This window comes from Rana temporaria, chromosome 2 (genome assembly GCF_905171775.1).
Source record: "Rana temporaria chromosome 2, aRanTem1.1, whole genome shotgun sequence".
NCBI classification, from domain to species: Eukaryota; Metazoa; Chordata; class Amphibia; order Anura; family Ranidae; genus Rana; species Rana temporaria.
This window is the reverse complement of record NC_053490.1, coordinates 196,606,611-196,622,865: the sequence shown is the minus strand read 5'-3', so window position 1 is coordinate 196,622,865 and position 16,255 is coordinate 196,606,611. Positions and strand designations below refer to the sequence as shown.

At 38.5% G+C, this 16,255-nt stretch overlaps 1 protein-coding gene across 1 annotated transcript in view; it reads right to left on the bottom strand.

The window, feature by feature from the left end:
* The window catches only part of MYO16 (myosin XVI), a 357,599-nt gene that overhangs the window by 256,790 nt on the left and 84,554 nt on the right, over positions 1 to 16,255 (bottom strand). The window contains exons 5-7 of the mRNA XM_040336205.1: positions 12,101 to 12,209; positions 3,221 to 3,345; positions 1,213 to 1,338 (exon numbers count right to left, since the gene is read on the bottom strand). Coding sequence (XP_040192139.1) covers positions 1,213 to 1,338; positions 3,221 to 3,345; positions 12,101 to 12,209 — 360 coding nt within the window. The remainder of the gene's footprint in view (positions 1 to 1,212; positions 1,339 to 3,220; positions 3,346 to 12,100; positions 12,210 to 16,255) is intronic.

The following is a 16,255-nucleotide window of genomic DNA, read 5'->3' as shown; positions in this document are numbered from 1 at the left end:
ATTTACCATAGTGTAAATTAAAAACTAATGTGCAAATTACAGAGGTCCATTTTATCTAAATTGGCATCTGATATGTTATGCCAACTCATATTCTGCTGTTAACTGGAGAGGGCAAAATCTGATGCAGCTCTGCATAGAAACCAATCAGCTTCCAGTTGTTATTGCCAAACCTTAGTTGAACAAGCTTAACAACACAATGAGCAGTTACCTAAGACCTGATTCGCTCCTATGCATTTTTAGTGCTTTTTTGAATTTTTCAGATTTGCACTACAGTCCATTTAACATGGTTTCCTATGGAATACGTTCTGTAGTGAAAATCTGCAAAATGCAAAAAGCACTAAAACTGCATAGGTGTGAATCAGGCCTGATGCCGCGTACACACGATAATTTTTCGGCATGAAAAAAAACAATGTTTTTCAGCATGAAGGAAAAACAATGTTTTTCCAACTTCATCATTAAAACGACGTTGCCCACACACCATCGTTTTAAAAAAATGCTCTAGCAAAGCACGGTGACGTACAACACGTACAACGGCACTATAAAGGGGAAGTTCCATGTGGATGACGCCACCCTTCGGGGCTGCTTTAGCTGATTCCGTGTTAGTAAAAGACGATTCGCGCTTTTATATCTGTTACAGCGTGATGTGCTTACTCCATTATGAACAGTAGTTTTACCAAAACGAGCGCTCCCGTCTCATAACTTGCTTCTGAGCATGCGCAGGTTTTTTAACGTCGTTTTAGCCCATGCGCGATAATTTTTTACAACCCAAAAAACGACATTGTTTAAAACGTTGTTAAAAAATGCAGCATGTTCGAATATTTTTTTTTGTCGTTTTTCAGAACCCAAAAAATGATATGAAGCCCACACACGATCATTTTAAATGACATTTTTTAAAAACAATGTTTTTTTCATGCCGAAAAATGATCGTTTGTACGCGGCATAAGATCTCTAAATGTCTGAGATGAGCTTCCCTGTATGTATTATGGACTTTGTACAAAATCAAGGCACTTTTAATCATATTGCTGAATACCAGCTGGCAACTGTTTTTATATATATATATATATATATATATATATATATATATATATATATATATATATATATATATATATATATATATATATATATAATTGACCAATTAGGACGTTGCTATTAATTACACGAACTGTCCCAGCAAAAACAAAGATCTTTGGGGTGATTTCAACACATTACCTGTCCATATTTTGCAGCCAAATGAAGAGGAGTCCAGTACTGGTTATCCTGAGCATCTGGATCAGCATTGTGCTCTAATAGCTGGCAAGCAACATCTTTATAGCCACCAGCACAGGCTATGTGAAGCTGTTGAGAAACATGTGTGGTAGTTATTAAAAAAAAAAAAAAAAAAAAAACAGTTTTGTATAATTATACAAATTAACCTCCCTGGCGGTATGATTCTTTCAGAAAAAACATGCTGAAAGCGGTACCATTATTTGCAAGGAAATTTGGCGTTTTATATTGTAGGTCTGTCATTTTTAGAAATAACTCACTTAAATCTGACCAAACAAGCTTCTAATAGGCATCCCGGGTATGACATTTTTTTAAAAACAAAATTATAAATTATAATATAATAAATAATTATAAATAATTATAACAAATAATAATATAATTATAATAAAAATTATTCAATAATGTAATCAAATCAAAATCACTGAAATTTGCTCAGTTGCAGAATTGTTGCTGTCATTATTTTTTTTTTTTTTATGACAAATTTCCCCACAAATCGCTATCGCACAATTCTGCAAGTGATTATAATTTATTATCGCTGTTTTTTAGCTGATCTAAAACTATTTTTGACATAAAGGGACACTTTTGGTTGCTATGGACAATCTACAGTTTGCAGGGAGAAAAAAAGGTTTTTATTATATAAAATGACATGCAGGACACTGGGCAGACCACTAGGGACAAGGGGTGTGTGTTTTTTTTACATACAGTACTGTAATCTATAAGATTACAGTATACTGTATGTATAGTGTTTGTTTACTTTTTTGAATTTGGCGCCGTTCTCCGTCCCCGTGCGTCGTAACGTCGCAGGGAACGGAGATCGGCGTCACACGGAGGCATTGTGTGAATCGAGCGAGGTCCTGCTCGCTCACACAGCGCAGTGGCATCGCTGGATCCAGGGACAAGGTAAGTAAAACTCCCTGTACATCCAGCGAGGCGAGCCCGAGTCTGACTCGGGGTTACCGATCCTAGCCCAAAAATCTCACCCCGAGTCAGACTCGGGAACACCGCCCAGGAGGTTAAAAATGTACAGATAAAAAAAAAAATCCCTCTAAAAAAGCTGGTAACATAGTAAAACAAATATGTGTCTACTTCATGCGACTGCTTTGTATATAAAATGTCTTGTCCATCTATATATAACAACTCCCGTAAGTGTGATTTTTCAGATAAAGTAGTAATAACATAGCTCTGTTGTTCCTGCATTGGAATACAACATGTCACCAGCAGATGGCGCTACAATTGATGGCAATTGTAGCTTCTATACCGTAATGATATAATCCAAGAGCTATGAGAAGTTGGGCCCCACCATGTTATCAAATACCAGCAGGGTTTTCTTTATGGGCTGGAAATCCCCATTATCCGATGTAATACACGCCTATATGCGTGGTCCTAATCCTTCAGTGTAACTGGTACATTAAACCAATTACTTCAATTGAATTGAGTTTAAAAACTAGCAGCTGAATTCAATATATGGACACTACTGTTGACTTAGATGACATTACTGTGTAATGCAGACACTAGTAATAAACCAGAGCAATTTAACAGATAGCAAATGTGACAGGCATTCTTATCCCATTGTTATAAATAGAGTTTATTTTATTTTATCCACAGTCTGCATGTACAGGAAAAGAACATATGCTTATTCATTGCATGGTAGTTAGTTAACATCCCAATAACAGCTGTCCCAGCTCTCCAATGAAAAGCAGCACTGTAGGTAGAATCAATCTGCACAGAATGAGTAGTGGATGAACCAAGCATGACACCAGTTACAGCTTAGCAAACCCCATTCAGGACTCCCCTCTTAGTGACAATTTCTTTTAAGCCTTACTACTGTGTGGGAGTTTAATTATTACACAAATTGCTACTTGATATGTGACAATGTCTAACAAAAAAGCTGCTTGATGAATATAAAGCTTCAGAAAGAAATCTTCATGTATGCTGAATTTATAGAAAATCTTACAAGAGTCACGCCATCATCATTTTTCTCATTAACGCTTCCCCCAGCAGCCAGCAGCTGCTTCACATCAGATAACATCACTGTTGCTCTCTGGGTCCTTATCTGTCGCAATGAGGTCAGATCAACACCTACAGAAGAGAACAAGTACATATGATTCCAAGAGAAATAAATAAATCCAATCAAATCTATAGCCTAGGTTTTAATGAAACTAAGAAGAGGCATATATGATAAAGGAAAGTCAGCCTTTATGAAACAACCTAGCCAACAGAAGTTTTCTCATATGTACATTTATCCAACATACTACATTAATTCATTTGTAATTAGGTCACCAATAATCATTAGATTATTGTTGCCTGATAATGCCAATAGAAACAACTGGGGCAATTTAACAGATCTTGTCAGTTATATCCAGCAATTGGTTTTGGTGTGAAACCTGTTGACCAGATTGTATTTTTAGGGGGGCTGATAACCTATTGTTTCACTAAGATAAAAGTGATAATAGTTGCATTTTCAATTCTAATAGAAATGTCAAAAGTATATATCTGTTGGGAGGGTGAGATGTACTTTGGAGGCCAGATAGTTTTCTGACTGCAGTAGGACGTTAAAGCAGAACTTAACTGTATGTGAGCACCACAAACTGATATTGCTATTTAATTAATTTTATTGTTCAGTGAAAACTCACCCATTTATCCATGTCTACATTCTTTATTTTGTTGAGAAATCCCCTGTATACATACATACCTCCCAACAGTCCCAGATTGGGCGGGACTTTCCACCTTTATACTTCTGTCCCGCTGTACAAGGGCTTTGTCCCACATCACTGCATCAGTTGATTATATTGTAACTTCTAGCGCAAGTCTTAACATCAAGCACAGCCAGGGATTGGTCAGAAAACCTGCTGGGTGTGCATTGTGCAGCTGCAGATGTCAGGTATGGGCAGGACTGCTACTCAGACCCGCCCCTTTGTCAAGCAATCAGCACTATAGGGAAACAGGTCATGCATTGCTGACCAGGTTTTTTTTCCAACTATGTGGTAGCCCTGCAATCACACAATGGCTTCTTCAGTTAAAAAGTTAAAAGTAACATCTCTCCCCCACTATAGCAGCCTTCCTGCTTTGCACTGAGAGCTGAGACAAGTGCTGGTCTGGCTGACTACAGCATGGTCGAGGGGAGGAGGGGAGGAGGGGAGGAGGGGGGTGAGATACACCATAATTCAAAAGTTGGGAGGTATGTACATGTAGTAAAGGTCTTGCACATTTAATTTTAATGCCACACATGGAGTGGTTGTCACTAAATTTCTGCACTGTACTGCAATATCCAGTTGTCTTAGGCCTCGTACAAACGAGGGGTTATCCGCTGGAAACGGTCCTCCGGATTTTTATCCGATGGCTTGTACACACCATCGGATCAAAATCTGCGCGGAAAACATCAGCGGTCACGTGTCGCGCCGTCACCGCGACGATGACGCGGCGACGTGCGCGACGCTGGAAGGTAAATGCTTCCACGTATGCGTCGAATCATTACGACGCATGCGAGGGAGGGGAGCGGACGGACTGATCCGGTGAGTCTGTACAGACGACCGGATCAGTCCGCTGGACTGGATTCCAGCGGATAGATTTTGTAGCACGCTACAAAATTTTTATCCGCTGGGAATCCGTCGGCTGGATTTTTATCCGCCGGGAAATGTCCGCTCGGACGTACAGACGACCGGATCTATCTGCTGGAACTGATCAGTGGATCAATCCCAGCGGATAGATCCGGTCGTCTGTACGAGGCCTTAAGTAAATGTGTAACACGTTTTACCCTTACAGTACATCCAGCAGTTATTCCCTTGCTTGTTATTATAGAAGTAACTACTGTTGTGTAACTCAGTGGTCATCAACCCTGTCCTCAGGGCCCACTAAGGGCAAGATTTTATGTATTACCTTGGGGAGATATAGAAAACTGCAATCACTGAGCAGAAAATGATATCACCTGTGATGTATTTCAGACCTCAGGGCCTGTTAGTGGGCCCTGAGGACAGAATTGATGACCACTGGTGTAACTGACCTACCATACATTTGTTGATTAATGCTTTCAAGATTCTTTATCCTCTGACGAAAATGATTAGAAAGTTGACATACTATGATTTTACATGTCCTTGAAAAAGGAGAGTGAATTGACAGATTTGAACATTTATTACAGTTAGTGCTCTGAAACAGGAATTATTCCCTTTCCTATGGAGAGAAGTTAACAAAGCCTTTATCTGACCCAATTGGGAAAAAGATTGCTGCAACAGTACATGAGCCATTTAGGGATGAGAAGATATGTCACCTCCTGTCATTCTTGGTGAGACATCTGCAATAATGTATATGGCCAGCCTTAAGAGAAAGTCTACACACTGAGGAGCTAGGGAAGGGAGAGCATTCCATAAAATGTAGCCACAATCCACCTGCACAATGGATGATGTTTAACGTCATTTTTAACAGACATAACATATGAGAATATTCCTGTGATTATTATTACATTTTAACCAGTGTAGTTGTTAAACTCTCCATTCCAACATACTGTGTATTTCTCCTACATACAAAAGCCTTTTAGCATCTGTCAGACGTGATGAATTACCGCTGCTCTTCAGAGACATTGTCTGCAGGCTCTAGGACCTTGGCTGCTTGAGCAGTCATGGTTTAGGATTTTGATTATCTGTAAAATGGCCTCTAACGGTCCTCCAAGGAATGCAGCCACAACTTCTGTTTTAAAATGTAAATGTAGTTTTGTGTCATTTAACCACTTCATAGCCAAGTCATGTCAGCCCAATTTAAGTATCTCATTATTATAACTATCATTATACCCTTAAGTTAAAGGCTATGTTGCACATGAGGTAAGGTGAAAATCTTATTTTCGGCAGCACCTCTTTGATCTTTGTAGTGACAGCAAAATTTTGCCCTGTGACAAGAGAGCTTTAGGAGTGATACGTGATTTTTTTTTTATTCAACAGTAATACACCTGCTTGGACCAGTGGATAAAAATTAACTAGTGGTTTGCTGTGGCTATCCACAAATGTAAAACAGTCCTGCCACCGGTCAATTTCTATTAAGCTCTCATTACGAATTAAGAGAACATGATACACAAGCTGGATGATGAGCAGAGAGCAGGTGATTGTCAGTCACCAGCTCTCTGCTCTGCCCACCCATGCTCACTGGAGTACTGGGCTGTGGGGGGTGGGAGCGGCCAGCTCAGGCTCCCAGCGGCACACTGAGAGACTAAGCCAGGTGACGGTCCAGGCATGTGGGCAGATCCCGACTTCATACTTCTCCTTTAGAAAACTGCAGAAGGCACAGCAGACAAAAATGTAGCCAACAGCAGGATAATTTAAATAGTAAGACGAGCTTCAATTCACTAGGGACAAAAATGACAGGTTGGGGCTTTACTACAAGAATGTAAATACTTTAGATGATACAGCAGTGTAAACCTGGCCAGCAGCAGGACAGTTTTATTCAGGGATAGTAGGCCTAACTGGTGTATGCCTAACTTTTATTTTATCTATTGGGATAGGGGGTACAATGAATGTGAGTGATATCATGTGAGGTGGTTTTGGTGCTCACTGTTACTACAGTTAGATTTTTTCCTTCCAAATGATGTTCTGAAAACACAAAGCAGCTCCAAGAACAGATGGCCATTAACAAGGTAATGCTCTGCTTTGAGCACTCCAAACTAAAAATACAGAGCCTTATCAAAAAAAATGAAAAAAAGTAATTAAACACAAACATTTATTTTAATAAGGAGTGGAGCTGATTAGGGACCAGGAAGGCATTGTATATCTATATCTATATAGGTGTTCTGTATATAGAAGTTTTCAGTTTATTTATTACAGTTTTTTACTAGTTGAACTCAATGAGCTTGCTTGTGTCTTTTTCATCCTAACTATGTAACATGCAGGAAAAAAAATAAACAGACTCAGTTTACCCCAAAACAAAAGTTGTATCAATGAAAATAAATAAACAACATGCTTCCTAGTCTCTGCAGAAGCTTCCAATTCACTGACACTTTGGCTGCTCTTTGCACTCCTTCCCCTTTTGTAGTGAGCGGACTCGCACTTATTGGCCTTTTTAAGCCTGCTGACCATAATTTTATAGTTTTGCAAATTTCTCCTGGGAAAATCTGCACATACACTTTCCAGAAATGTGGCTCTCTAACCTGCAGGCTTCACCTCAGACCCACGGTAGTGACCAACACAAACCTTATTCCTTCTTAACATCATTAACCATTTGTGTCACATGCCGTAGTGGGTAAGCATGGGCCGAATGACCCCCTGTTCGGTTCGCACAAGAACTTTTGTACATCGCAAAAAGTTTGCAACCGAATAACGAACCCTTTTGAAGTCTTCGGTACCTGAACATGAAAAATCAAAAGTGCCCATTTTGAAGGCTTATACAAAAGTAATTGGGCATACAATGGTTATGGGGGGCTGGGTACTGCCCTGAGGGACATGTATCAATGAAAAAAACTTTTGTAAAAAACATTATTTTTAAATGAGCAGTAATTTATTGATGCTTAAAATGTCTTTCAATATAGTGCCTGGGGGGTCTCCCTAGTCCACCTGTGGCACATATGTACTGTGTATAGTAGCTGCTGCAGCAATAATTGCATTTATAAAGCCCCAAAACATACATTTTCCCTGCAAGCTTTCTTTATTTTATAAGCAACGACTTGGGGAGCTAGTATTTATGATGAGGCCATAACGTAGTGCACTGGAAACAAGATTAGAGATTTTTTGGATAAATTCTGGTGTCTCTACCACAGACTTCTGTAACTTGTGCGGAAAAAATGTTCTTTGGGTGCCGTTTGCGCCTTTACACCGTAACCCTATAGAGGTACTTTTGATAAAAGCAAAAATTGGCCTTGCTGTCAAAAAATTGTAATGTTACGCACCTGTCAAACAGGTGCGAACAAATTGGTCTTTGGGTGTTAATTGTGCCCATGAAACCAACACCAAAAACATTCTTCCAGATTAAATCAACACCCACAACACTAGGCAGCCTAAAAGTCCTGCAGAGATTCCACATCCCAAAAACACGTAATCTGAGACATCGGCATCAGGGGCTTCATAGCTGCTGGTAATCCAGGACGTCATAAAAGTCAGATGGTCCATGGAGTCTGTGGACAGACGCTTTCTATGATCAGTAACAAAACCTCTAGCAGCACTGAATGTCTGTTCGGAAAGCACGCTGGATGCAGGGCAGCCCAGCAGCTCAATAGCATACTGGGCAAGTTCTGGCAAGTGGTCTATTCCCATGACCCAGTAAGCCAGTGGATCGTTGACTGGAAAGCTCTCCATCTCTGTTTTTGCGCCTAGATAATCATCCACCATGTGATGCAGACACTGCCAATGGGATGTGGAAGCTAAAAAGCCCTGGGCAGCGAGGACTAAAAAATTGAAAAATGCATCACTTAGCTTTCTCCACTGCTCCTCTCTTGACCAACAGAATCCTCAAAACTACATTTTCTATGACACCAGGGATTGTGTCACTGATGCAAACTTGCAGTAATGCAATGAAATATATAGCATTAAACTTGCAGTAATGCACAGAACTACATGCCATTACATTTGCAGTAAAGCAATGAAATATAGGGCGCTAAACTTGCAGTAACACAATGGAATATACAGTGTTAAACTTGCAGTAAAGCAATGACATATACGCCATTAAATTTGCAGTAACGCACAGAACTATACAGTGTTAAATTTGCAGTAACGCAATGAAATATACAGTGTTAAGCTTGCAGTGACGCACAGAACTATATGGCATTAAACTTGCAGTAACGCAATGAAATATACAGCGTTAAGCTTGCAGTAACGCAATGAAATATACAGCATTAAACTTGCAGTAATGCACAGAACTATACAGTGTTAAACTTGTAGTAATGCACAGAACTATATGGCATTAAGCTTGCAGTAATGGAATGAAATATATAGCATTAAACTTGCGGTAGCGCACAGAACTATATGGTGTTAAACTTGCAGTAATGCAATGAAATATATAACGCTAAACTTGCAGCAACGCAATGAAATATACAGCGTTAAACGTGCAGTAACGCAATGAAATATACTGTATTTATTGGCGTATAACACTCACTTTTTTACCCTGAAAATAGAGTGTAAACTGTGCCTGCGAGTTATACGCAGGGGGCTGTGGAAAGTTTTTTTCCTGAAACTTCCCTCTTAAAGTTAGAGTGCGTGTTATACGCCTGTGCGTGTTATACGCCGATAAATACGGTACAGTGTTACACTTGCAGTAATTGACAGAACTATATGGCGTTAAGCTTGCAGTAATGCAGGGAAACATACAGCGTTAAACTTGCAGTAAATCACAGATTTATATGGCGTTAAACTTGCAGTAATGCAACAAAATATATGGTGTTAAACTTGCAGTAACGCACATATATGGAACAGAACTATTCGGCGTTAAACTTGCAGTAATGCAATGAAATATACAGCGTTAAACTTGCAGTAATGCATAAAACTAAATGGCGTTAAACTTGCAGTAACGCAATAAAATATACTGTGTTAAACGGTCACTACACTCACACTGACTGAACTATACCTACACTCATTAATGTAAAGATGAATGGTCACACTACACTCACAATGACTAAACTATCCCTACATTCACACTAATGTAAAGATGAATGGTTTCACTACACTCACACCGAACTATCACTAGATTCACACTAAACTGATATTCTACACTGACAATAGAATCAGAATAGCACACTATAGCACAGTAACTGTCTAACAGAACTGAACAGAGCCCTGTTATATCTCTCTCCATGCCGCTATCACACTACACATGGCCGCTATGGAAAGAATCATTTTAAAGTGTGGGGCAGGATTAAGAGCAATGAGCCATGACAGTGCTCTGTGCCCTGATTGGGTGAAACTTCATTGCTTCATCCAATTGGGGCTTTCAAAGCACTGTGCGGTGGCACAGTGCATTGTGGTCGCATTGTAGTCGTCCGAATGACCCTATAATTCGGTTGTTTGGAGAATGTCCAAACAGCCAAAGTTCAGCCTGAACTCATGCTCGGGCCGAACCATTCCCCCATCTGTCGTAGTGGGTAAGGGGAGCTGAGGACACTTCCCAAATGTTCACCTCAAGTGACAGAATTACTTGGAACCCCCCCATTAAAAGGTAGTGAGAATACAATGATGAGGCAAAGAACACTAGTATTCCAAATATACTATAATTTGCTATATAATACTTAATGATTCCTCCTAATATTTGTGACGCAACAAATGCCAAAGGTTATAGTCACCTCTGCATAGTTAATGTGCCCATTAAATCAGCAATTTTCCTATTTAATTACCAGAATAAAACTCTTATCTTAAAGGGTAATGTGCTAATGAGAATAAGAATGCATACACAACAAAAAAGATTAATAGGATGAAATAGCAGTTTTAATTAGGCTATTAATGAGCCATGCTTAACCATTTAAAAAGCCTTTACATTAGACATACATTCTGTGTGTTGGCTGTAAAGGGAGAGCTCTTTCCTATAGGTCTGAATCAGAGAAAGTATACTGATGCCTTGCATGTAATGGAAATCCCTGCACATCCATTGGAACATACCATTATTATGAATAATGGGGAAACTAATGTGCAAGACCACGCTAACTAAGGCAATCTAAAATCTAAAATAAATTTAAAACAAATTAAAAACTAAGCAACAGCCACAACTAAATAGTGCTCACACAATGATAATATGTTAAAAAAAGGGGTGTGTGTAATGGTGCTTGCTAATCAACAAGTAGAATAGTATTAATGAATATAATAACACGTATAAAGAAAATAAGTCTAACAATCCCTGTGAGTCAGAATAATGTGTTTCACTCCAAATTCAATAATGCCCACCAAACATCAACCGGATAATGAGGGGGGTGACGAGAGTGATTTTTAGTGAAAATATAAATAACATAGGTGGTGTGTAAAATACCACCCAGAGATATGTACTAACGTACTATATAAAATAATAATAACAATTAAAATTAAAAGTAAGAAAAAAGTGGGTAAATAAATAATAATGACAAATGAAATCTGTATGTGGAAACACAAGGTCCACTACAGCAATCAATCATTTAAAGTGAAAATATTAGATGCAAAATAAAAATATGCATAATAAAAATCTCAAAGTGAGTCTCTGTGCACAAACGTGCAAAATGATGCAATTGATAAAGTGTTCAAAAATCTGTTTCTGCAGAGTGCTCCAATCAATAACTTGATTGAGAAGGTTTACCTTCCCTAAGTTCAGATATGCAATATGTCTTATTTAAAAGAGTTATGAAATAGTTTTTCGTTTTTTTGCACCGGTAAAACTGTAGGCAGTGCTGACAGGCTTTGGCATGGAACAATGGGAAGAAAAAAACATGCACATGCCCTGAATTGGTTATTCCATTTTATTTAGAAATGTATAATTTCACATGATTTAAACTCATTCTTTCAAATTCTGTCTGTATTTAGTAGCAGTTTTTTTTTCATTCATGTTAAAGAAGGATCTCAACACCCATGCTATTATCTGCTAAATACCACCAACTGTTTTTGTTATTATTATCAGCTATTTTAAGCAGGAGAAGGCAGACCATATGCTTCAATAAGATTATTTCAACCTTAAACTATATATCAGTAGAGGAAGCTATTATTTTGGATATTTCAAAGACTGCCCAGTTTTTAGAGTATTCAATAAATTGAGACATGCTGTGGCTCACTGACTATATACAGAAAGATAGAAATTCAAAGATACAGTATATATAGAAAGTTCTTAGATCATGCACACAAATTGACAATATGCAAAACTATTTGATATCTGCCTTTTAACAACTGAGACCTACTGTATGTCATTTAGTACCTACCATTTTCTTCTAAGTATGTCAGAAGTATAGAATTGGACTCTGTTCCCTCTGTGGCATAGTCAAGTGCAATGTTGCCATTCACATCTTGCAAAAGTACATTTGCTCCAGACTAGAAAAATAAATAAAACAAAACAATATTAATATACAAGCAGACAATATGAAAAATAAAGTTGACTATAATATTACTGTATTAAAACACTGTAATTAAATAAGAATATACAATGTGGGTGCAATAGCAAATTTAAGTATACCACTGGCATTTCTGTGCCAGTGTCCCATTTTAGTCTATTGGGATGTGCCATGTGGCTGCACAGACACAGCTGCTGTGTCCCCTTAAAACATACGGGCGTGGGTCTTCAAACTCCCCAAACTCATTCTGTGTGACCCCTGGCAAAGCACCCTTTTCCCATGTTGATGAGGACTTCTTCACAACCCTGGGCAGTGGTTGTGGAGGTCTGTGAGTGGAAGACTCAGAATCTGGAAATCCCCTGGAGTACCCCTACTCATTTACAAAAAAAAGTTGTAACCTAGAAATAAAGAAACCCCAAATTTTGAAAGGTCCTTTATTAAAAAATAAAAAATCCCCAAAAAGTCCCTTGTAAATCCATTATCAATCAAACCATCAAGTGATACCCACCCAATAGAAAGTCCGGTAGATGACAGCTGTAATATACATGTTGGTAGGATCTCCTGGTGATATCATTGACCTTATATGTACATAACCATGTATAGTAAATGATGTCAACTCCTTTGCTTACATGGCTGGGGATTCCTGGCCATATAACTGAATGGGACTGGTGATATCACTGATTGATATGGACTTAATGGTGCACCTGCTGGCATCCTTGGCAACTAATGACTGCAAGAAGTTTCATATAAAATGAACGGTAGTAATATTGTTATTATAGATAACATGTGGCTCCCGCAAAATGGTCACTTGTTTAGGTGTTTACCCTTAAGCTCCTCCCTAATTATAACATACAAAGTTAGTAAACATTTGATAATCTTTGGTGTTTTCATCTACCCAACGTAAAATTACTTCTTACAGTTAATTGTATAAATGTATATTTTTACCAAAATAAAGGGTGATTTTCCCATCGGCTTTGCCCTTAAAGTGGAGTTCCACCCATGAATATAACATTACATCAGTAGTTTTAAAAAAATGTCATTAGTCCTTTACGATTTTTTTTTTTTTTTTTTATGCCTTCAATGTGTTGTTGCTAGGCAGAATAGTTAATCTTCCCACTTCCTGCACCTAGGTGCTTAATGCTTCCTAACCTACACCACACAGACTCCTGGGAATGTAGTGGGTGTAACTTTCCAGGAGTCTGTGCACTCCCCAGTCTCAAAGAATCATGTGACTTGGACAGCACAGGTGCTGAAACCTGATCTGACACTGCTTGTGCAGCACTGAGCATGTGCGAGATCTCCAAGGCTGAAATCCAGGAAGTCATACAGTCTGGCTTCATGATGCCCACACTTAAGATGGCCCCAGTCGATTTCTATTTTATAAAGTGTCTAAATGCTGTAACAACCTAACAAAACGGACCTTAGTTTACTGGCCAACTTTACTAGAATACATTAAGCTTGTGTATTACAGGGGTATTTATATTTAAAAAGTGAAATTGTGGCCGGAACTCCGCTTTAAATTTCAAGGACAGACACAGTTTTTTTATGGAAAATGGTTTGTTAAATGACAGTAGCAATAAGGATCATTAACAGTATGAAATCAGCACAATATTCCATATATACCTTTTCCAGGACCCCCCCCCCCAAAGAACTCCAGGAATGTTTGGCTTAGCAAATTGACGCTAGTAAAATACCTAAGAGGAATAAAGTGGACCCAGCCTTAGATGTATTTTTGCATGTTAATAAGAGCACGAGTATACAATGTATGTATTGTATAAAAATTGCAGTTAATAAGTGTTCAAAACAGATTCTCCTGACAAAACTGGTATAATTGTTTTCTCCAAAAAAGGCCAGTGACATATTTGTTCTAAAAATCACCCAAATTCAGCATCTACCTCCTGGATTAGGATGCTGACCCAGGGATGTCACCAAGACATAAATTTATTGGAAAACGAAAAGTTGTTACAGGAAGAAGTAAAGGAGAATTTTTCAATGTGGGTTCATGCTGCAGTGACAGTTGTATATTAGGGATAGCCGCCAGCTTTGGGCTTAATCTACCCAATGGAAATCAGACAGGAAAAAAAACACAGTATTACCTTTACATACACTTTAAAATCAGTAAGAAAACTCACGAGAAGAGTAAGATATGACAATATATAATCATGACTGATAATTCTTGCTTAAAACTAAAGTGTCTAAATGGGTGCTTGCGTACAGTTTCATTTGTTGTGTCACGCTCTTCTGAAAGTTTGAATTGTAATGCCTTAGGTGATTTTTGGGAAACAATGCTTCAGTTAGTTGTATATTTATAAAATCTCATATTTTGCCAACAGACAACTGTTTCACTCTAGGCAACAAATGTTCTTGTAAATAAACTAGGTTAAATCTTGATAGCTTAGCTTTCATTACTTGTTGCAGTTACAGCATTGAAGTTGACGGCAACATAATGCCTAGAACAACAGCAAATTGACTGATAAGTATTTTCATTTGAACACTATTAGCCTCACAGCAAGCTTTAAGGGAAACAATGAACCTTAATGTCCTACATAACCTCATTTAGGATATAATATAAAAAAGAATACAACTTTTAAGTACACAATGGGGTATATTTATGATCGCTGGAGAGTCCAAAATCAGGCTCACTTCTGCATAGAAACCAATGAGCTTCCAGGTTTTATTTCCAGGCTTAATTGAACAAGCTGGGGTTAGAAGCTCATTGGTTTCTATGCAGAAGTGAGCCTGATTTTGCACTCTCCAGCGATAGTAAATAAACCCCATTGTGTACTTAAAAGTAAGGTATGACTTTATGTAGTTCTTGAAGAGTACATATTAAAAAAAAAAACAGGAATCTGCCAATTTAAAATGCCAGCACATACAAAGCATTATTGGTTCTCTAAGATCACGGTCAAAAGACCACCAGGAAAACCGAGGGGAAAACCGAGAACCAGCTCTGTCCCTTTTCCCCAGTACACACGGCTGGTTTTCCCGACAAGAAGACTGGCAGGAGAACTTTGGTCGGGAAAACCGGCCATGTGTATGCTCCCTCGCAGTGTTTCCTATAGGAAAACTGCGGGGAAAAAAAACCCCTGCGATTCGCGGCGAGAAAAAAAGAGAACATGATCTAATTTTTTAAACCGCAGTTTTCCTGTCATTTAAAAGCAGTAAAAAAAAACATAAAGGTATCAGCTAAACATCTTTGTGTGATTTTAGGTAAAGAGGAAAGTACACAATTTTAGCTGAACATCCTCATTTAATTTAGCTATGCATTCCAGTCTACAAAACAAGACGAATGGTGAATTGTGACTTTTCTCATTGCATTTGACATGACTGTACACATGAATGGATCTTTTTAGAAATGTTAGATTAGCTTAGAGATGTAAAGTATGGTGAACACTTCTAGTTTTTTGTTTGTTCAACCCAGCAGATTGAGTGGAAAAAAGCCTGACAGATCTCAGTACCAACACAAACTATGATGGTGCAGCTTCCCCCACTACTGTGCCATTGTATTCTGACAAGGGGTCTCCCTCCACCCCCTGCCAGAACACACTGATCGGACACTGATTTTGCAGCATGTCCCTTTGACAAAAGCTGGTCATTAGATCAGCTTCTCTCAGAAAGAGATCTGTACACACTGTTCGAATGTCAAATGGTTCCTGCTGAATCGGCTGATTTTCGACCCATGTGTACCTAGCCTAAGCTCCTTAAAAACATATCCTGACCTCAACATAATTGAAAATCTATGGATAGACCTTAAAAGAGCAGTGCGTGACAGACAGCCCAGAAATCTCAAAGAACTGGAAGACTTGTGTAAGGAAGAATGGGCAAAGATACCTCAAACAAGAATTGAAAGACTCTTGGCTGGCTACAAAAAGCGTTTACAAGCTGTGATACTTGTCAAAGGGGGCAGTACAAGATATTAACTCTGCAGGGTGCCCAAACTTTTGCAGATGCCATTTTTTTGTTTTCTGTAATTTTTAAAGTGTAAATGATGGAAATAAAATCTAACTTTTTTTGACATATTATAAG